The sequence below is a fragment of the Bubalus kerabau genome, chromosome 22 (assembly GCF_029407905.1).
Source record: "Bubalus kerabau isolate K-KA32 ecotype Philippines breed swamp buffalo chromosome 22, PCC_UOA_SB_1v2, whole genome shotgun sequence".
NCBI classification, from domain to species: domain Eukaryota; kingdom Metazoa; phylum Chordata; class Mammalia; order Artiodactyla; family Bovidae; genus Bubalus; species Bubalus kerabau.
The window spans coordinates 27,935,847-27,959,557 of NC_073645.1; the positions used below are offsets into that span (position 1 = coordinate 27,935,847).

The following is a 23,711-nucleotide window of genomic DNA, read 5'->3' on the forward strand; positions in this document are numbered from 1 at the left end:
GGGTTGCAAAGAGTTGGACAGGACTGAGTGACTTCAATTTCACTTTTCACTTTCTACTATACATTTAGTTTTTTGGGTAATTCTTCTCTGTTAAATAATATCTATCCCAGGAGCTCATTAACCACCTGTGACTTTGCTCCTGCCTTCATTCAGCCAACTTGTTTGTTGAGTATCTCTTTCATGCCAGTCCCTGGTCCAGAAGCCAGGGTACAGCTGTGTCATGATGACGGGCTTACCTCCTCCAGACTGGCTGTGGGAGAGCCTAGGACTTAATCCTGAGAACTCTGTCCTCCTCAGCATGCAGGGGGCCTCTGCAGACCTTGGCTGCATGGTGGGGGTGAGCTCCTCTGGTGGGGCCGTCCACTCTTCAGCACAGGATGTATCATCAATGGTGGCTTGTAGGTGTCCCGTGGCTGCATCCTGCCATGCTGGTTATCTGATGTGACACTTCTGCTGCTCAGGGCTGGATTAATTAGAGGCTACTGGAGAATTTGAGTGAGGCTCATATCTGAGAAGGGAGGCTCCTGGCTGAACCAGAGATCTTGACTGCATAAAGGCCAGGGATTCATATTCCTTGTTCTGGGCCCATTGGGAATAAAAATTAAAGTCATTGTAAGACTTCCATCACCTTGGCCCTACTCTGGTATTTCCCATACCCCCCAGCCCCAGTATCTTCTGGAAGGACTGCTCATGTATTAATAATTCTCGATTGTCTTGAGTTACTAGAGTTCTAGAAACAAATCCAGTTTCCCCAGAGGCAGTGTGTCCTCTGGCCTCCTCTGGAGGCTCCTGTAGGCAGTTAGGTCTGTGTGGGAACAGAGCCCTGTAGCAGCCTGCAGCCCAGACAGTTGCTGAGGAAAGGCCTCCCCCAGGCACAGGTCAGCCCTAGAGGCACTCAGCTGTCAGAGTCGCAGAGCAGCCAAGCCTTCAGCTTGGGTACCAAGATGTCACATTGCCCAGATTCTAGGTGAGCATCTCTGTATGCGCTTTCATGGACCCGTTTCCCTGCCTTTGGGTGCAGTGTGTGTCCATTGCCCCCAAGCCCAGAGGAGGTTTGATTTCTGCAAGAGTCAGTCAGGTGCTGCCTTGGCTACAGGCATGGCCTGTGAAAGGCAGATGACGAGTTCTAGCTCTCAGAGATGTTACTCAGTGTAGAAAGGGTGGGATCCAGAATCTGTGTATTTGTAAGTTGCTCAGATGAGTCTGATTCATATGGTCCCCAAGCCACACTTAGAGAGGTTCTTACATATTATGTGTTGTACACAGGTACGTGCACACACGCATGCGTACATCTGCTTCTCTCTTTCTTTCTGATGCTCTCCCGCACATTCTCCCATCCCAAGCCTTCCACTCGCTCACCTGTATTAGTGCACTCCCTGCCTCATAGGCCTACAATACCTGAGAAGCTTGTGGCATGTTTTAGGTATCGGGCACCTGCCAGCTGGTTGAATGACATCTCTGCTGTGATTCTGGGTTAATTTCTGCTTGAAGCAGAGCTGCACACCGTCCACCTGGACCCTTTAGAGTCCTGTACAGTGATAGTAGGCACACCCCTTCCCTTTCCCCAGGTCACCTCCTACTCACAGGGAACCTATTCTCTTGAGTCAGAGTTCCAACTTTAGAAGAAAAACCAGAGCCTGAGCCCAGGTAGGTGGCCTGGAGGAAGAACCTGAGCGTGGGGTGTGAAGCAAAGTTTAGGGTGGAGCTTAGGTTTCAGGAGAGTGGAGAGGTGGCCAGAATTGTGGAAGGAGTGTCAAGTTCTCACTCCTGAAGAGCTGAGCTTGCTTAAACAGCTCTGGAAGCCCACCTGCCAGTTCCTGTGTCTTCCTTAAGCACTGAGCTTGGAATAAAGAGTTGGCTTGAGGTTGACTTTGTGGTCCTCTCTTGAGGATTTCATTGGGTTTACTTTGAACTTAGTCTTGCAGAGATTCAGCAAAGGTTCGAATGTACCCCAGCCGCCTTGGGAACTTTAGTGGCACTGATATTGCTGAGTTAACTGATGCTCTTAATCAGGAAGGAGGTGGAATATAAAACATTGGGAGGGAACAGGGCTAGATTTTTCAGAGGAAAGAATATACCAGCACTACCATTTATGTATTGTGGGACTTTACTTAGTTATTTAATCTTTTAAAGACTCTGGTTCAGGACTTCCCTGGCAGTCCAGTGGTTAAGATATCACCTTCCAATGCAGGGGGTGTGCATTCAACCCGTGGTCATGGAGCCAAAATACCACATGCCTCATGGCCAAAAAACAAAAACATAAAACAGAAGCTACATTGTAACAAATTCAATGAATACTTTAAAAAAAACTCTGGTTCATCCCTGAAAAAAATTGGCAATAGGGGTAGTCACATTTCATAGGGTTTTGAGGATTAAAGGTGAAAATGGATGTGAATATTGACTTCTATTTCTATTATTATTATTAATTGAAATGTGTCAGTTGACTACTATTTGTCCTATATTTACTTGTTAACAGATATTTTAAGCGTCTATTATGTATCAGGTAGGGTTATGTTAGGGTTTAGTTAGTTATTTTAGTTTATTTATTTATAATACTGATTAAGAGGCTCAAAACTTGCTCTCAACATATTTCATAATATATAAAGAAAATAAAATATCAGTAATACAATTCAGTGAAACATTGATGTAATATTAGGATGCATTGCTGCTAAGTCACTTCAGTCATGTCCGACTCTGTGCGACCCCATAGACAGCAGCCCACCAGGCTCCATCCCTGGGATTCACCAGGCAAGAACACTGGAGTGGGTTGCCATTTCCTTCTCCAATGCATGAAAGTGAAAAGTGAAAGTGAAGTCGCTCAGTTGTGTCCGACTCTTAGCGACCCCATGGACTGCAGCCCACCAGGCTCCTCCGTCCATGGGATTTTCCAGGCAAGAGTACTGGAGTGGGTTGCCATTGCCTTCTCCGAGGATGCATTGAGGGACATATAAAAGAATGAGTAGCAGAGTCCGCTGAAAGAGTCATGGTAGGCTTTATGCAAAAGATAACTTTAATTTGAAGCTTAAAATATGAGAGTAGTGTTTCAAGTATAATAGTTAATAAAATATGTGGGCTGAAACAAAAGGAAGATTTATTGACTGATGTGACATAGAAGGTAAGAGGTCAATAGCTTCAGGTCAGGCTTGATCCAGCAGCTCAAATGATATTATCAAGGAATTAGGTTCCCTTAGTATTTCTACTGGGTTGTGCATTGTTGGCTAATTTTACTTTGTCTTCCTTCAGCAACTTCAGAAGCTCCCTTCAAGACAGCAAAATGGTTGTAGTTATTCTAGAACTCATTTCTTTATTCAATGTTATCAAAAGAAGTGGGGTTGTTAGGATGTTTCCTGAAAGAGGATGGTCCTCTCTCCCAGAAGTCCCAGTAAGACTCAGGCTGAATTTCATTTCATTTCATTCTAGTTAGGTAACATATTTTTTTCCCCTAAGCCAACCACTGTGCCATAGGAGTAGAATAGAGCCAAACGGAGTGTACTCCTTCAACTTAGGATGGGTCAGTGCATGGTCCATACCATCTGAACCACGTCTTATCATGGGGAGACTTGCCTCCTCAAAGTGATATTGTTCCCATGAGGAGAGAGCATGGATTCTGGGCAGCATAGAGAATCTTTTTGTTGCTTAGTCGCCAAGTCATGTCTGGCTCTTTTGCAACCCCATGAACTGTAGCTGTCCAGGCTCCTCTGCCTTGGGATTTTCCAGTCAAGAATACTGGAGTGGGTTGCCATTCATTTCTCCAGGGGCTCTTCCCAACCCAAAGATTGAACCTACATCTCCTGCACTGGCAAGTGGTTTCTTTACCTCTGAGCCACTGGGGAAGCCCATAGAGAATCTGGCTATCTATTATACCAGTAATTTGGATGTGAAAAAAAGCGGGGGGCAAGTGAGAACAGAGTATAGTTGAAGAACAATTCTTAGCTGAGAATCTCTAGAGCAGCACTGTTCCACAGAGCTTTGTGCAATGATGGAGATATTCTGTAATCTACTATTTGCAGTATGGTAGCCACTGGCCACATGTGACTGTGGAGTGCTTGAAATGTGACTAGTGTGACTGAAGAACTGAATTAGTAATAGTTATTTTTTAAATTTAAGTGATTGCTGTGTAGCTAATGCCTATAGTGCTAATTGGAAAGCACAGATCTAGAGTCTAGATAGGGTTGTGAAAGACGATTGACAGAGAGACAGAGAGAGAGAGAGAGAGAGAGAGAGAGAGAGAGATAGAAATAAATAAAGCCAAAATGCCCTGGTTATATATTATTTTGGGGGGATAATTGAAAAAGTTTCAGAAATAGTTTTCTCCATTCTGTGGTTCAGAGTAATGCAGAGAGTAGAAACGAAAGTAAAGAGCTAGTGACAAAAAATGAGGATAGAGACCTAGGCTGGACAAGGTTGAGAAGGCCTTTGTGCCATGCTGGTCACTTTACATTCTACCCTGTAGGCAGTAGGGAGTCACCGAGGATTTGTAGAAATGACATGGTCTTACTTGCTTGTTGGGAAGGCAACCTGGCAACTTGTGGAAGAAGGACTTGTGCAACTAGAGACAGGGATACCAGTAAGGAGGCAGATAAAACAGAGCTCATGAGAGAGGATGAGAATTTGAACTTGGGAAGGAGTGGTAGCCATGCATGGAAGAGGGAGATACAAAAGTAGGGGAAGAGTAATGGAGTGGATTTGCATGTGGTGTGCAGAAGAATATAGCAGGATTCCTGGACTTTTGGCCTGGACAACAGAATGGGTGATCATGCCCTCTTTGAGATGTGGCATTCCCAAAGGAGGGGGCAAGTCTGAGTGGTTCTTGATGAACATGTTTTAGGGCAGGTGGTATTTAGTGTACCCATTGGAAGTTGGCTGATAGGGTCTTAATCTATTCTCTCAAGGAGTTTACATTCTATCTATGGAAATTAGATCTACATAACTTAAGTCATTAGAAAACTAATTCCACATGCATAATGACTGGAAGCCTTAAATGCTGCACATGTTTTATGCCTGTGTTCCAGGTACTTTTTCTGCATGACAAACCACCCCAAAATTTAGTAGTGCAAAAGGAAAACATGTTCATGAACATATTATGTTCATGATTCTGTGGGTCAAGGGTTTTGACAGGGCACTAGGTAAACCTTGTCTGAAACCTCCACTGGAAGGAGCCAGAACTGAGGCTGGCCCAAAAGTGGGGGTTGCAGGCTCTGAAGTTGTCCCTGCTCAGAGTTGGTGGCTGATGCCTGCTCCCCACTGGGTCCTCAGCTGGGCTGTGGGCTGAAACACTGTGGCCCCTGTGTGTGGTGTTTCCCACTGTGGACCGGTTTGGGCATCCTTACACATGGCATTGGGACCTTGAGAGTGACCATCCTGAGTGCACAAGCTAGCCTTGGAGGTCACTTAGCACCACTTCCCCTCTACTCTGTTGGTTAAGGTAATAACAAAGATAGGTCTGCTTTCAAGGGAGGGACATGAACTCCCTCTACCACTCAATAGGAGTGTTGAGGTCAAATTGTAAGATAAACATATAGGATGGGAGATCCCAGGAAATATGTTGACCATTGATGGAGAGATGAGTGGGGACTGGAGTAAGGAGGGATGGCTTTCTGCTGGGGGTGAGGTTGGAGCTGACACTTGAGGGTAGGTAAGGGGATGCTGGCAGGGAGAGAAGGATACATGCATGTTGTTGGTGACAGCAGAAAGGATTTCTGTTTCTTTTGGGGCTATGCAGGGACAGAGGAGCCTGTTGGGCTGCTGTCTGTGGGGTCGCACAGAGTCAGACAAGACTGACGCGATTTAGCAGCAGCAGCAGTCAGTGTTATTAATGGTGAGGGCAGCTGAATAGGCTGAAGAAGAAATCCTACAATGAGATAAAACCATCTATAGCAAATGGCTTCCTTCTAGATATCCATTCAACATATTCCACATCAAGTTTAAAGATCCTTGTGTCCACCCAGGTTGCTCAACCTTGTTAAAATGCATGCCATCTCTCTTTATTTTTCCCAGGATTTTTTGTTGTATTATGGAATAAGAAGAGCCACTGTACCATGGAATTATAAGTCACAGAATTTTTTGAGTTAGTGCAATAAGTAGTACACTAGAAATCACATTAAATAAAATGCTTACTTGCCTTTTTTCCCCCTCCCACTAGATTGAGAGTCTCTGGAGGAAAGCAAACAACTGTGTGTAACCTTTTCCAGCTTGTGGAGCAGAACCAGGCACATAGTAGATGCTTAGCAAAACATTATTTGGAAGGAATAATCTTCCAAAGCAGGGGCTTCCCTGGTGGCTCAGTTGGTAAAGAATCCACCTGCAATGCAGGAGACTGGGGTTTGATCCTTGGGCCAGGAAGATCCCCTCGAGAAGAAAATGGAAACCCACTCTAGTATTTTGCCCTGGGCAATCCCATGGACAGAGGACCCTGGAGGGCCACAGTCCATGGGGTTGCAAAAGAGTTGGACACGAGCAACTAAACCACCACCACAAGATTATTTGGATGAATAACCTTCGTTCAAGCTTATGCGAAAGTAGTGCTGAACATCTGGGCACTTTCATGCTGCCTGAGTCTCACATGGGGTCCAGACTTGTTTCTGCTCCTTATTTTACATTCCTTCTCGTTGTCTCAAGGTCCAACCCATTCCTCTGTGCTCCTTATTCTTCTAGAGCAATAATCTGATCTGGCTCTGATTTCTGTTTGTGTATCTGATGGTCCCTGTCCCAGAACTGAAGCTTTAATTTTCGAGCACACCTTGTGTGTGGAAGGAAGATTGTTTAGAACAGGGTCAGCACACAAAGAGGCTGCTGGCTCCTTTTTCCCTTTTCCTTGGCAAGCCTCTCTGACCTGACTCTTCTGCTGTAGCTAAGATATGTGAGGAACTTATTTTTTTACAGAGATATTTTGTGAAAGATAAATTTCTCAGGACTGTGGCCATGGATTCTTAGCCAAAGGAATGACAAGGAGATATGATCAAATGTGTGCTGGTGAATCAATACAAATAAATTGTGTGTTCTTTGTTATTATGTCCTAGGCTACACACAAGAGGGCTCTTAAATCATCCACCATCAGCCGTTGGAGGTTCTGCTCCTTTCCAAGGTGTTATATGGAGACGAAGTCCAGGCTGGTGTTATTTTAGGCAATCCAGATAACTTTCTAGCGGGAATATTGGTTTGGCTGCTAGAGGAATGTTGGCCACTACAGGAGACTGGAGGAGAACAATTCTTCTCTGGGTCTGGCATGGCCCTGATTATACCCTAAATATTTTTTACCTCTAATGTCTGGGATTTATGAGCATTCTCTTACCTGAATGGATGGCCCTTTTACTATATGATTTAGAACCCTGGGGTTTTGATCAAGTGCTTGTCCAGGAGCTTGAACGGATTAAAATCAACACCCCCTCCTCATTTCCCACCTCACAAATGCTACAGTGCTTCACCTGTTAGGTCTTGGTATTTGACTGCCATGGTCCATTCTCTTGACAACCCATGGGTAAGATCCAGGCAAGCAGTCTGCCAAAGAAGCTCAAGAGGTAACCAGCTGTGTGAGTGAAGCCAGGAAATGTTAATCGAGGGAAGAAGATTCTCAGAAGCTCGGGCATTGAGCAGATAGTAATTAACAAACATGCCCTTCAGTCCCCTAGGCAGATGAGCAAGAAAAAGGTGAGGCACAAGGAACAAATTGGTCATAAACATGTTTCCAACAAAGAGAGAATGCATAGGTGCAGGGAAATAAGCTGAAAACCCATTCAACCAAGCAGGGGCATGAGAGGGTTAGGCCATGGGAACATGTTAGATGGTCCTCCTGAAAGTGCTGGAGCTGGATTTCAAGCCCAAGCCTTTGAATTAAAATGAAGCACATTAACTTCTTGAAAACATCAGAGGTATCTATGACTCAATGCTTTTTTATTGTGCTCTGTTTGCAATTTTTAGCAACAATTTTCCTAGGGCTCCCACCCACTACTTTCCCTGTTTCCTTTTCTATCACCATTGTCTTAGTTCAATTCTCTTATCTCTTATATTGCGATATCCTTCTCACCTGACTTTCTGTTTTTCATCTTCACTGATTTACCCTTCATATTCCTGACTGTTTGATTTCCAAAATGCAGTTGCCAAATGATTTTTCACCTGCTCAAGCACAGTAGACATTTGTGTGTTATTTCCTGAGAAGAGTTGGAACTCTTTAACCTGATGTACTAGGCAGAATAGTGTCCTCCCAAAAGATATCCATATCTTAATTTCTGGGACCTTGGATTACATAGCAAAGGGGAGTTAGGACAGTAGATGGAAATATGGCTGTAATCAGTTGAGTAAAAGATAAAGTGAGTATCCTGGGTTATCTGGTTGGGTCTAATGTAATCAGAAGGATCCTTCAATGGGGGAGAAGGAGGAAGAAGAGTCTGAGTGAGAGTGATGCAATGTGAGACTCAACCAGTCATCGCTGGCTTTGAAGATGAACGGGGACCAGGAGCCAAGGAACACATATAACCTCCAGAACCTGGAAAAGGCGAGAAAACAGATTCTCCCTTAGAACCTCCAGAAGGGATATAGGAATACAGCCCTGCCAACACCTTGGTTTTAGTCATTGAAACCCATTTTGGACTTCTGATCTCCCAAGCTGTAAGATAATACATTTATGTTGTGACTCTTGAGAGTCCCTTGGACTGCAAGGAGATCCAACCAGTCCATTCTGAAGGAGATCAGCCCTGGGATTTCTTTGGAAGGAATGATGCTAAAGCTGAAACTCCAGTACTTTGGCCACCTCATGTGAAGAGTTGACTCATTGGAAAAGACTCTGATGCTGGGAGGGATTGGGGGCAGGAGGAGAAGGGGACGACAGAGGATGAGATGGCTGGATGGCATCACTGACTCAATGGACGTGAGTCTGAGTGAACTCTGGGAGTTGGTGATGGACAGGGAGGCCTGGCGTGCTGCGATTCATGGGGTCGCAAAGAGTTGGACACCGACTGAGCGACTGAGCTGAACTGAACTGAAGCTACTTTGTTTGTAATAATGTGTTACATCCAATTGGAAACTTACATACCTAGTAGTTAAAAGAATTGTCTGACTCCAACCTGGGTCTCCATCTCCTTCTCCACACACCTGAGGCTCTAACCTCAGCAGACCCCCTGCCCTGCCAATTCCCACCCCGAGCCTGGAACATGACAGGAAATTTCAGCCCAATTGAGTCTTCCCATGCTTATCCTTAGCCTGAAAAGCTCATTGCCTTCTTCACCTACTAAATTAAGCCAGTCCAAATAGTACTCTTGTAAAAATTTTCACACAGGGTAATCCTCTACATCATCCCTGTTAGGAAATCACTATCACATATCAACCTTGCAGGTTTAGTGTGAAACTCCCGTGAGACAAAAGGTGAAACGACTTACAACCAGGTGCAAGTCAGAGTGGTTGCAACTTTCACTGAAGGTGGTTGTATAAATGTGTATCTCTGGTTGCACTGAAAGTGTCAGGAACGTTGTGTCCTTCATCCTTACATCCTCCACAGCATTTAGTATGGTACACTGACCATAAGAGGGCTTCCCAAGTGGTAAAGAATCTGCCTGCCAACGCAGAAGCCACAGGAGGTGCAAGTTTGATCTCTGGGTTGGGAAGATCCCCTGAAGGAGGAAAATGGCAACCCGCTCCAGTATTCTTGCCTGGATAATCCCATGGGCAGAGGAGCCTGGAAGGCTACAGTCCCTGGGGTCACAAAGTGTTGGACACAACTGAGCTACTGCACATGCACACACTGACCATGAGAGACTATGTAGTAATGTGTCAGGTTGAGTAGGAGATAGGCTGTGAGAAACATCAGATCGTGGGATTAGATGGTAGGTCATTCATTCCACCCTTCTATATGGGGAGTCTGGGACGTGTCAGGTACTGTCCCAGGTGCTGAAGATATTGTGAAAAATAGGACAGACCGTTGTGTTGCCCTGAGGCATTTTACAGCCTCCTCAAATCCCTACTCTGGGTCTCTTGGGCTGTTAGCTACTTCCAATCTGGGGACTTTCTTATCCCTTGAAAATCCCCTTGGTTCAGCAGCTACAATGGTTTGGCTGAAAGCTCTTTCAGTTCCTGAGCTCTAAGAGGGAATGATGCCCCTTGACAGGAATGGTGGAAGGAAGGAGAGTGTGCATTCCTGTAGGCAGGAAAAGCAGAGACAGACTCTGAAATGGAAAGTGACAAGTGGGTAGGATCACACACTAGGCAAAATGGACTTGATGGGCCTGTGATCTTCCCATTGCTGAGGCTGTCAATGCATGTCCACTCAAGGTAAGCACCAGCACCCAGGGAGTGCTCCAGGCTTTCATCTCTACATGAGTGAGAGGCCTGGTGAAATTGCTCTTTATTTTCTGAGCTTCGAGTTGTCATCACTAAAGAAGTGACATGTTCCATTTTGGGGCATGCCATTTTCCTACTCGGGTGGGCAAATGACCTGGTTTGCTCAGAGATGAACCTAATGTGTACTGAGGCCTGACCATGTGCCTGGAACATAATTCTAATCCTCACATAAATCCAGTGAAGGGAATGATACTGGCTTCATTGTCCAGATAAGGACACCGAGACTCCATGGGGCAAGCTACTTGCCTTAGGTCACACAGAGAGTAAATGGCAGAGCCTGAACTCTACACTAAGACTGTCTGGGTCAGAGCTTTTGCTCTATTACCAAGGTAACAGATTGCTTATATTTTCCTCTGTACTGATGATTATCTCTAGAAGTTTCACGCCAATGGCTTTGGAGCCACGGTTTCATCTTTTGTCTGTTTACACCTGTTGCTGACCTTGGCTTCCTCATGAGAGTAGTGCTGGTGGTGGTTGGATGGAAGGCGTGATGGACATGTAGGAAGGTGTGAGCTCAGAGTCCTAGTTAATGGTACACTTTGAGCTAATGAACTCTAGTTCTGGTGATCTCTCATCATGAAATACAGACATTGGCAGGGAATTCTGGGGTCATTTGGCCCCACCCCCTTACTGGACTGCATGCTACCTAAATCATTTCTAAGAGATGGCTGTCTCCTTCCTTTTCAGTGTCTCTTAGGAAATGAAAGTGAATGGATTTTTAATTCATTTTTAATGGCTCATTACACAAAACCAGGACAACCTCCCACTACTCAACAGCCATTTTTCACAAGCTCCTAGTTTCAACAACGCTGCATTCTGCTTCCTTGATCTGCCACTTGCCTTGTTCAGCTGCCACATGCTGCAAAGTGGTTTCTTAACAATGGTCCCATTTTAATTAGGGATGACTAATGCTAAGTTGCGTCAGTCGTGTCCGACTCTGTGCGACCCCATAGACGGCAGCTCACCAGGCTCCCCCGTCCCTGGGATTCTCCAAGCAAGAACACTGGAGTGGGTTGCCATTTCCTTCTCCAATGCATGAAAGTGAAAGTGAAGTCACTCAGTCGTGTCCGACTCTTCGCGACCCCATGGACTGTAGCCTACCAGGCTCCTCTGTCCATGGGATTTCCCAGGTAAGAGTACTGGAGTGGGGTGCCATTGCCTTCTCCTAATGTCTATTAATTTCTCTATCTCGTATCCCTTTCTTGAATCATATAGGAATAGACAAACCTGTGTTTGGGTGCTGACTCCTACCTCTCCCCAGCAGCATGGCCTGGACAGTTTCTTCATCTGGACTGTGTGGATGATGATAGCTGCTCTTCACTGTGGTTATGCTTATTGCCTGTGTAATGCACATAGAACACAAGCACAGTGCTTGGCATCTTGTAGGTGCTCAGGATATACTAGCATTGCCACTGCTACCTTTTCTGTGTTTGTTCTTCTCTTGTCTAAATTACTCAGTCATGTTTCTGGCTGTAGACATACTGTTTTCTTTCATTTACGTCCAGTCAGGTATAGGTATATATCTTTGTCATCTTTAGAAGTCCCTAAAATCGCTCTAAAACTTAATTTGGTCATAGGGATATCCCCGGTGGTCCACTGGTTAAGACTTTGTCTTCCAATGCAGGGGGTGAGTCTTCGATTCCTGGTTCAGGGGTTAAGATCCCATATGACTTATGACCAAAAAAACCAAACCCTAAAACAGAAGCAATATTGTAACAAATTCAATAAAGATTTTTAAATGGCCCACATCAAAAAAGTCTAAACAAACAAACAACTTCATGCAGTCATATAGGAAGGTTGCTTTCACAATCTTCCCTCCTTGGCTTTGTGTTCCTTTTGTTTTATCCTCTGGACCTTCTTGAAGTTCTTTCACAGTTGCTTTGAATTCTTCCTTTTGGGGAGATTTGGCAGACTAATTTATCCAGGAAAAAGATACTTTTGAAAAACTACATGAGATACTCTAGAAAGAAGACATCTGGGAATGTCCACTTCCACCCATCTATTATGACCTTACTTATGCCTCTCATCCGTTATGAGGACATCTTGATCACCCCAGTCCAGACTCATTTTCTCCTCCCTTGAATGCCTATGGCAACACTTTGAATTCACTGAATGCATCATATCTCTGTTGGCTAATAGGCAGCATGCTAATGAAGAGTGTGATAATACTCTTGTAGTACAATGATGAGAAAAATGATGTCTGTCCTCAAGGAGCACATACCCTTATGGTGGAGATACCTATGCAAATAGACAATTATAACCCACTGTGAGTAGCATAGTGGAAGTATGTGCAACAAGGCAAAGGAGCACGGATGGGAGCGGAGATCTGTTCTGTCTTGCAGGACAGGTAAGACATCAGAGTGTTGATGGTATTTGAGCTAGGCCTTGAAGAAAAGGATCCTCACGTGAAGAGTGAGAGAAGAGCTTTCAGAAGACAGAAAAGAGCTTGTGTGAATGTGCGGGAGCATGGAACAGGGAGAAACATGGGTATTCTGATGTGGCTAGAAGTTAGATGTTGTTTTGTGAAAGTGGCTCTAGAGGGGGGTTACAATGTCAATTGGGGCCAAGTTGAGAAAGACCTTTTATGCTGTGCTGGGGAATTTGATCTGAAAGGCGGCCTGGAGCCACTATAGATCTTTTGACAATGCATAGGCAATGGAATTCAGCCTCTACTTTAGAAAGGTCATTCTGGTGTAAGGATGTAAGAAGGGGGAGAACTTAAGTCAACTAGTTATTTTGAAGGCCCCTGAAGTCAACTAGTAGCTAATCCAGTGGTTCATCTTCCTTGAACATGAGGTGTCAGCAGCATTTCACATGGCCAATCACTCCTTCCTTCTTGAAACCCATTCTTTGCATGGCTTCCAGAACACACACTCCCCTGAGTTTCCTCTAAGCTCGCAGACCATTCTGTGTCAGTGAGGGTCCCCGACTCTAGGTATTTCTAGAGAGAAGTCATCAAATACAGGAATTGATTGCAAGTGTACCAGCAAGACTGGAGGAGCAAGAAGGAGAAAATGTAGTGGCTCAACTCTGCAGAACTATTAACCCCCCTGCCCGGGAGGAAGAAGAGCAGTACAGAGGCCAAGGGTCTCTCCCATTGCAATTCCTGTGGGTATGCTGAGCTGCACAAGGAGGGCCCAGGGACCTGCCTCACATGTCACTGGGACCCAGTGTTGCTGCTGGTGTCCTGTTGCCTACAGAAGTGTGCAGGGAGTAGCTTCTCCTTTGTCTACATGTCCGCACAAGTACCCCTCGCCCCACTGGCAGAATCAGAAGCCACATGACAGGAGGGTCTGAGAAATACAGTTCTCAGGGTCCTGGTTATGTTCTATAATTAGGCAGGAAAGTGGGCTGAGCCGAGAGTAAACAGCAGCACAGTTCACGCCTTTAGCTACTGTGAGTGTACATCTTCATCCCGTTTGTAAGTAGCCTCCTCTTTTCCTGTTGGTTCACTGGTAGCACGTGAAGCTCAAAGTTGCTGAGTATTCAGTTCAGCTTCCAGTTCAATGGGACAGGTGTTCTCTGTTAATTTATTGACAGAGCCAAAAGTTGTGGGGACGTGAATAAAACATTCTGTGATGGTTTATGTCAAGGAACAATGAGAGGAACACTCCCACTTTTGTCCCTTGGTTCTCAAACCTTTGTATCAGAATTTTGGTTTATTTTCTAGTTACATTCACATCCTAGAAGATAGCACCACAACCTCACACAGTGCTGGCTTCCAGCTAGTACTTGCTGTTGAATCTTTGAAAGTCCATTCAATCAGTGTATCAGGTCAGCTGCTTCTGGCTGATGAAATTTGCAGGAAGACCAGCAGATTCCATCAACATGTCCATGACCACACTTCATTTGCTGGGAAATGTGTTCCTTTGTTAGATGCAATTGTGTGGGAATCCATGAGAGTGAGTAAGGTGCTCAGAAATTTAAAAATTTTGATTCTAGTGTATTCACTGCGGGCAAGGAAAAGCAAGTTCAAGGAGAAGAAATTGCTTCCTCTATGTGATAGGAGTGAGACGGTGCAGTCAACTTGCCACCAGGTGCCATATTGAGTGTTGGTTTCTGAGGTTGTCAGGTTGGGGACTCAGCAGTACTGATGCCTGTGTCAGCTTTGGCCAAGGGAAAGTGAAGTGAAAGTTGCTTAGTTGTGTCTGACTCTTTGTGACCCCAGGTACTGTAGCCTGCCAGACTTCTCTGTCCATGGAATTCTCCAGGCAAGAATACTGGAGTGGGTAGCTGTTCCCCTCTCCAGGGGATCTTTCCAACCCTGATATGGAACCCAGGTCTCCCAGATTGCAGGCAAATTCTTTCCTGTCTGAGCCACCAGTACATGGCAAATGTAGGCAAAGGTTCTATCTCTACCATAGTAGCCACTGTACACAAGAGCCCATGGAGCAGATGGGGGCATTTTGGAGAGAAAGGCTTACTGGCCTCAACAGAAAGCCATCTTGTTCCATCTACTTATTGAGAGATTCTTCTGTAGTAAGTACCATTTGGTGAATATTTATACAGGACACTGATACTCACTGTGCCAATTTCGAAAGGTTTAAAGCACATACTGGTTTCCCTTCTTCATTTCCCTGATCTCTCAATGCTGAAATGCCCCAACTTTCAATCTTTCTCTCTCTATTCAAACTCCATGTCCTGGCAATCTAACCTAGTCTCATGTCTTTAAATACCATCTAATCACTGACAACCTAGTTATGACCAACCTAGACAGCATATTATAAAGCAGAGACATTACTTTGCCAGCAAAGGTCCGTCTAGTCAAAGCTATGTTTTTTCCAGTAGTCGTATATGGATGTGAGAGTTGGACTCTAAAGAAAGCTGAGGGCCGAAGAATTGATGCTTTTGAACTGTGGTGTTGGAGAAGACTCTTGAGAGTCCCTTGGACTGCAAGGAGATCCAACCAGTCCATCCTAAAGGAGATCAGTCCTGAGTATTCATTGGAGGGACTGATGCTGAAGCTGAAACTCCAATACTTTGGTCATCTGATGCAAATAACTGACTCATTGGAAAAGACCCTGATGCTGGGAAAGATTGAAGGTGGGAGGAGAAGGGGAAAACAGAGGATGAGATGGTTGGATGGCATCATGGACTCAATGGACATGAGTTTGAGGAAACTCCGGGAGTTGGTGATGTACAGGGAGGCCTGGCATGCTGCAGTCCATGGGGTCACAAAGAGTTTGGACACAACTGAGCAACTGAACTGAACTGAACTGAATCACTGACAACTCCCATATTGATATTTTTAGCCTGGACTCTCTGCCCTGAACTCCAGACTCATTAATCCAGCTATTTGACTCATCCACTTGAATTCTCTTAGGCATCTCAAACTTAATGTCCAAAACTAAACATCTCAACTTTCCTCCCAACCTCCTTCTGCTGTGGTCTTTATCTCATAAAACGGCACCTCTATGCTTCCAGTTACTTAGTCCCAAATCTGAAGGTCATTTTGGACTCTTCTCTTTTATTCACACCCCATATCCAAATTTTCACCAAATCTTCCTGGCTTTACCTTCAAAGTATGTTCAGACCATGTTTCTTTTCCTGTCCATGCTTGTTTGGGCCATTTTCACCCGGATGGTTACAACACAATCCAAATTCGAATTTTTCCCCACCCTTCCTTTCTTAACACCGCAACCGGAGTCACCCTGTGAACACTGAAGTCCTCTGATATAAACCTCCAGTAGCTCCTCGTCTCACTCAGTAAGAGCCAGGATCTTCACAGTCCTTCACAAGTCCCAGCAAGATCTAAGCCTCCCCAAATCTCCCGGACTTCATCTCCTTCTGCTCTCTCTTGTCTCTCAGCTCCATCCTCATTGGTCCTCTTGATGTTGATTGAATATGAAAGGCCTCAGCATCTTTGCATTTGTTGTCTCTTACATGGCTTCATCCCTCATCTCATTCAGGATTTTGCTCGAGTGTCAGTTTTTCATAGTTTTCCTGGGCTCCTTTTATTCTGCTGCAGCTGCATAGCCCTGAACTACCCTGCATGTTAGGACTTGCTCTTCTCCTTTTGTTTATCCACCTGCCCCTCCCCACCCCCACCCCTTAACACTCACCATCATCTGACTACTGTGTTACTTACCTTCCTGTTTGTTTATCTTCCTTGCCAGAATGTAAGCTCTCTGAGGGCAGAGAAGCTGGTTTGTTTTCCTCACTGCTGAACCCATAGCCCTTGGCCAGTGGGAAACATTCCATGCATATTTGCTTAGTGGGTGAATGAAAAAATTATGAGAATCAGAAATTGGATGATTCAGTGGACTATCATACATTTCAGAAGATTTTGTGTTTGTTTGCTGTATGTGGGATGAGGGTGGGATCAGGGGTCATGCTGAGGTTCTTTCTTTTTTTTTTCATTTTTTTTTTCTTTCTTTCTTTTCTTTTTTTTTTCCTTTTTTTAAAAATTTTTTAACTTTACAATATTGTATTGGTTTTGCCATATATCAACATGAATCTGCCACAGGTATACACGTGTTCCCCATCCTGAACCCTCCTCCCTCCTCCCTCCTCCCTCCCCGTACCATCCCTCTGTGTCATCCCAGTGCACCAGCCCCAAGCATCCAGTATCGTGCATCAAACCTGCACTGTTTAAACACATGTCCATTGAGTCGATGATGCCATCCAACCATCTCATCCTCTGTCACCCTCTTTGCCTCCTGCCCTCAATCTTTCCCAGCATCAGCTGTGGACTACCAATACTCAATTTCTGTTCCCTGGGGGAAGTGCCCCATGAGTTGGGATGAGGACTCCAGGATTTAGACACTGCTGAAACTGAAAAATATACTCTTGTGTACAGTCCCTGAGGAGTATGTTTTAGCATCCTTACTACATTACCACTGTTGATCACTTTCACTAAAGGCCATGGTCCCTATTTTAATTGGCTGGAAACAAAGAACTATCAGGTAGGGGCAGGAATGTGGTGGTGAGACATGAGGGGAACTTCAGGGGGCATGTATAGAACCTGATGGATTTAAAGACACCAAGGTTTCAGGAAGGTTTAATGAACTAAAGTAATTTTCCTTCAGAGTAAAATTTTACAGGCATTAAAGGTCCTCACTTCGCTGAATGTGCTCACGGGCGAGAGCGTCCTAGTGATTTATGAATTTGCAGATTATGCATTATCCTTTCAGAGGACAGGGCTCCCCTGGGGCTTCCTGCCTTCCTTCTGAAGCTGAAGCTGAGTAGAGGAGCCCAGAGAACACACCACGTCTGATTTGTAGCCTCCTGTATCACAACTGGGGTCTAGAACGTGTGGGTATTTTTCAGAGGGAGCTTAGCAACTCGAGTATCTGAATCCTCCCCCCCACCACCCCATCAAATAAGGATAACTTGGAAGCCTTGCCTCCTGAAGAATAATTATCATACTAATAACTCATATTTGCATTGTACAGCTTCTAAAGCAGGTCAACTTTCCTTATTTGATTTGATTCAAAAACCCTGTGAGGTTGGCAGGGGAAGGAGAATCATTATCCCCATTTTAGGAAATTGGAACAGATTCTGAAAACGTAAATAAGTTGCTCAGGCTCGCCCAGTAGCATATGGTGAGACTGGGTTTTGAGTGCAGCCCTCTAGTTGTAAGTGCTCTTTCCACGCTGCCAGGAGAGCCCCATCAAGGAGGCAGAAGGCTGGACCCAGTGGGTCCTGGCTTCACGAAATATGTAATCTTACGAAAGGAAGAGCCATTTCTCTTCTGATCACTTTATCACCAAGAATCTTATGTTGTGTTTGGCATAGGTAGGAATAGAAGAATGAAAGGGAGAGGGGATGTGACAAATAAAGACATTAGTTACTGGCACTGCTGCTGCTGCTGCTGCTGCTAAGTTGCTTCAGTCGTGTCCGACTCTGTGCGACCCCATTGACGGCAGCCCACCAGGCTCCCCCGTCCCTGGGATTCTCCAGGCAAGAGTGCTGGAGTGGGTTGCCATTTCCTTCTCCAATGCATGAAAGTGGAAAGTGAAAGTGAAGTCACTGAGTTTTGTCTGATTATTAGCGACCCCATGGACTGTGGCCCACCAGGCTCCTCCGTCCATGGGATTTTCCAGGCAAGAGTGCTGGAGTGGGGTGCCATTGCCTTCTCCAGTTACTGGCACTATGTGTGTCCAAAGACCAAGTAGTTGGCTGAGGGCTGGTCTGAGCATCTGGGGGCAGTAGAAGTCATTAGATTCATAGAGACAAGAAGATGGGAGGTGGATGGTCAGCAAGGGCAGCACCAACTGATTTTGTCAGAGGCAAGCCATGTTCCTTATGGTCAACTAATTATATGAGTCTCAGTATTCTTGCCTGGAGAATCCCATGGACAGAGGAGCCTGGCAGGCTGCGGTTCACAGGGTCACAAAGAGTCGGACATGACTTGGTGACTAAACAACAGCACCATATATCAGTTCAGTTCAGTTCAGTCACTCAGTCATGTCCCACTCTTTGCAACCCCATGAATTGCAGCATGCCAGGCCTCCTTGTCCATTACCAACTCCCGGAGTTCACTCAGACTCATGTCCATCGAGTCAGTGATGCCATCCAGCCATCTCATCCTCTGTCATCCCCTTCTCCTCCTGCCCCCAATCCCTCCCAGCATCTGAGTCTTTTCCAATGAGTCAACTCTTCACATGAGGTGGCCAAAGTACTGGAGTTTCAGCCTTAGCATCATTCCTTCCAAAGAAATATATACATACACAGTAAGTCTCTTGTTATGCTTTAGTAATCTAATATACATTATATATTAATATTATATATGTTTTGTGTTTATACATATTAAGTCTTTTGTTATAGTATAGTCCCTCTATGTAAACACCCTCTTCATTTTTATCAAACTTTATCAACCCATAGTTGGTGGTAGGTTGGACTTCCTGTGTCCCTCATGCATGATTCTATCATCCTTTGTGCCGTCTTTCCCACCTTTGTGCAGCTTGACTGTGTCTCCGAGTGGCTGGTGCCCCCTGACATTGCACTCAACACATGACTGCTCTTGCCTCTAATGGCCCATTCAGCTCTACCTTCATGCTGTCTTTTCCACCAAGCAGGGTGAAAATGGCACCTTACCACCCTGCTTTCTTCTATCTACTGCTGTCCAATTAAAACATGAAGGAAAGAAAGAGAGGGACGGGGAAATAAAGAGAGAGGCCAGACAAGCAAGGGAGTGAGCTTCATTTCTCTATATCCAAATTCTTGATACTTTGAGTTCATATAATCTTTAATCTAGGATTAGATTAAATAATATAATCTTTCCCTCATGAAGACTTTGCTGACCACATTTTCTGATTTAATTGCTTCCTCCTTTCAACTCTTATAGCACATTATCTGTACCTCTCAGATACATTTATCTTCTCATCCCTCCTTTTATTGTCATTCATTTATAATTCATTCACCGGACCATGGATAGCACCTGCCATGTGTCAGGTGGTGTGCTAGGCATTGGGGATGCAAAATTGAATGATACCTGACTTGTGACCTCAAAGAGGTCACAATCTAACAGATGAGACATATGGAGATGTCACATTAATCCAAATTGATAAAAACTATAAGAGATGTATGAGCAAATGTTCTTCTGGAGATTGTGTCTGATGCTAATTTAAGGTTATATGTGCCTGTACACAGGAGCTTTTATTTAGGTGGCTTTACTACTCTGTGTGTGTCTGTATGTGTGTGGCTTATATTAAGAGAGAGGTGCTATTTACTCATGAATAATTCCAATTTATTTGAATTTCTCCTCTGTCTAAAATTCCCCTAGCATTATAGCCTGTTGGTCACAAAGGACATTTTTTTTAATTTATTTTTTTTATTGAAGGATAATTGCTTTATAGAATTTTGTTGTTTTCTGTCAAACCTCAACATGAATCAGCCACAGGTATACATATGTCCCCTCCCTTGACAAAGTCTATTTGACAAACCTGGGTCTCTCAACAATTTGTCTTGTCATTTCATTACACATCTCTGTTTCCTATTTCTTTCTCCAAAAGCAAAGAAAACAAAAGTTACTTTCATCTGTGGGCCTTGAGCTCTGGATCTTTCTCTGATTCCCTGAGTTCAGCAGGTGTCTAATTCACATAAGAGGAGCTCAGTAAATATTTGTGGAATTCATGATTGAGTGGTAAACTCTTTGAAGGCAGGAATGTGTTTTTCTCCATTCACTTTGCCTGCTCATTGCCTTGCACACAAAAAGCTCACATAAACATTTGCTAAATGGAGGATGCATTGTATTAGAGCAGAACAAGCATGGATGGCAGAGTCTCATAGCCCTGGGTGGGAATGCTGACTTGGTCTCTTGCTAGTTGTGCACATTGGGGAGCAGACTGCTTAACTCTTAGGACTCACTTTCCTCATCTGTAAAATGGAGTGCTAACTATATTATATCTTCTCAGTCTCGACAGTTTGTTGTGAGAATTGAGAAGCACCCAGTGTAATATTTAGCACATAGTAATGGTTCAGTTAATCTTTGGTCCCTGCTTTTTCTTCTTTGAATTGGACTGGCACCTCTCATCTGGGGACATCTGCTGGAGAGGAGTCATGTCAAGCTTTGCTGTGGACCCCAGGCTAGCTCCTCCATCCTTCTTCATCTATCCACTGGTGACACTCACTTCTTTCTGATCTGAGTCATCTCCCAGGTAGCCTGGGGCTTGTTAGTGGGTTTTCTGCATCTGCTTTCGGTTTTCTTCCCTGGTAATTCCCTTCTCAGAGCCTTTGGAAGGCTTTGATTGGTGAGAGAAGCAAGGGTTTGGTGGGCTTTCTTTCAGTCTTGGTTTTCTTTGCTAGGCACAGGATATCTTGGGCTAAAGACTACATTATCATCTCTTGGTAACTTTATTCTTGTCCTTCTATGCCGGCTCCAGGGGAAAGGAAGCTTCTGCTCCTAATTCTCTGTTTGGACCTTTCCTCTGGAGGAATGCCTGGGTGATTTTGTTGGGAAGCATCCTCCTCATGCATCGCCTATGACCTGTTTTCTTTGTCAAGTTCAGCTCAGTTTAAAGGCAGGAATGCTGTTCTAGATCAGGAATCCACCACACTGGAAGCCAGTGTCACTGCAGCCTGAACTTGGGAGAGGAATCATGGTGTGATGGAGTCTTTCTCAAAGCTTGGTCCTCTAATAGCCACAGGAAGATTTCTGGGTCCTCCCCAAGACTCACCAAGTCAGACTTGCAGGCAATCTTCATTTAGCAGGCTCCCCAGTGACAGTTAGGCTCCAACTTTGCTCATAACGTGGGAGGAACAGTGCCCTGGGCCCTTGACCAAGGCCACACATTGTTGGAACTTTAACTTGAGTCACTTTGTCTCTCTCTGTCTGTTTCCTTGTCTGTAAAACAGGGATAATAGACTGGATTGACACCATCCCCTTCTGAAGACTATGCTTTACAGCTAAGACACCATTATCTTCCACTGACTCAAAAATAATGATCTTTGGGAACCTTTGATGTACTGAGCCTGTCTCTTTGGAGAAAGGAGTAGAAAACGTGAAGCCTGCCTCATGGTGTTCAGAATCGAGCTGAGAAGGCAGATCCTGTGGCATCCAGAAGCTATCTAGATAGTATTTAACTTTGTGGCAAATTATGTAATGCAATTTTGAATGTGATAGGACTTCAGGCTACTTGAGGGAGATGGATCCTGAGCTGTTTCTTGAACAAAGGTAGACACATTCAGGCAGTAATGAAAGGACTGTTCACAGGCAATGACACCACAAGACAGCTGGAAAGAACGAAAGCAGAGACGTGAAAATGGATTTCCTTATCTGCAGCACCTTGGGAACTTGGATTGTTAAAGCAGAGGGCAGTTTCTTGATATCTATGGAAAAGTGCCTGGAGACAGTATGTGGGTCAGACTATGGGGTGCCTTACATACCAGGTAAGGAATCTGGATTTCATCCTTAGGCAGAGGATCCAGTAAAGGCTTCTAACCAAAAACGTATGTGTATTAAGAAAAAAATTGAAACTATCTATTATGAAGGCAGAAGTAAAATTCATGGAGTTGTGGAAGGATGTATTTATCTGAATCCTCTGAGAAGTAGACACCAAAAAGAAATTAGATATGTAAGAAACATAATAAAGACTGAGAAGATGGAGGGAGGGAAGGAGAGTGGTCTAGTTCAATTCAGTTCAGTCGCTCAGTCGCGTCCGACTCTTTGCGACCCCATGAATTGCAGCATGCCACACCTCCCTGTCCATCACCAACTCCTGGAGTTCACTCAGACTCACGTTCATCGAGTCAGTGATGCCATCCAGCCATCTCATCCTCTGTTGTCCCCTTCTCCTCCTGCCCCCCAATCCCTCCCAGCATCAGAGTCTTTCCTAATGAGTCAACTCTTCGCATGAGGTAGCCAAAGTACTGGAGTTTCAGCTTTAGCATCATTCCTTCCAAAGAAATCCCAGGGCTGATCTCCTTCAGAATGGACTGGTTGGATCTCCTTGCAGTCCAAGGGACTCTTAAGAGTCTTCTCCAACACCACAGTTCAAAAGCATCAATTCTTCGGTTCTCAGCTTTCTTCACAGTCCAACTCTCACATCCATACATGACCATTGGAAAAACCATAGCCTTGACTAGACGGACCTTTGTTGGCAAAGTAATGTCTCTGCTTTTGAATATGCTATCTAGGTTGGTCATAACTTTCCTTCCAAGGAGTAAGTGTCTTTTAATTTCATGGCTGCAGTCACCATCTGCAGTGATTTTGGAGTCCCCCAAAATAAAGTCTGACACTGTGGTCTAAGCACTGGGTAAAAATGCTGATAGAATGAGAACAGCTCTGGGTTCTTAGAAGTGTTCTCAGATTCAGTTGTTTGTTAGACCTTCTATTAAGTAGTAGGACTCTAACCCTCAACATCTCTTTTTTCTCCCCTTATGGGCTTTGCACTTTTTGGAAATTGCTTATGCTAAGTCACTTCAGTCGTGTCCGACTCTGTGCCACCCCATAGACGGCAGCCCACCAGGCTCCCCCGTCCCTGGGACTCTCCAGGCAAGAACACTGGAGTGGGTTGCCATTTCCTTCTCCAATGCATGAAAGTGAAAAGTGAAAGTGAAGTTGCTCAGTCGTGTCCGACCCTCAGCGACCCCATGGACTGCAGCCTTCCAGGCTCCTCCATCCATGGGATTTTCCAGGCAAGAGTACTGGAGTGGGGTGCCATTGCCTTCTCCGGGAAATTGCTTGGTGCCCCAGAAAGCTTGATATCAGAAGACACTCAAGTAGTCTGACTTGCTCCAGCAGACACTAAAGGGGTTCTGACCTGTTTCTAGAAGAACATAGTTTTGAGTTTCTCCAGAATTTGGGATGGTCTACATGTAGCCACTCATATTTTTACCTAGTGACTGTGAAAGAATGATCTCGTCAATGAAAGCAGTAAAATGAAGAGAAATCTGGTGTGTATGCATTTGAATTAATTTAACAAATCGGAATTATTGGC

At 44.7% G+C, this 23,711-nt stretch overlaps 1 protein-coding gene across 1 annotated transcript in view; it reads left to right on the top strand.

Moving 5' to 3' along the window:
- Positions 1–223: 223 nt before the first annotated feature.
- The window catches only part of SORCS3 (sortilin related VPS10 domain containing receptor 3), a 466,176-nt gene continuing 442,688 nt past the window's right edge, over positions 224–23,711 (top strand). Inside the window, exon 1 of the mRNA XM_055561093.1 lies at positions 224–398. Coding sequence (XP_055417068.1) covers positions 224–398 — 175 coding nt within the window. The remainder of the gene's footprint in view (positions 399–23,711) is intronic.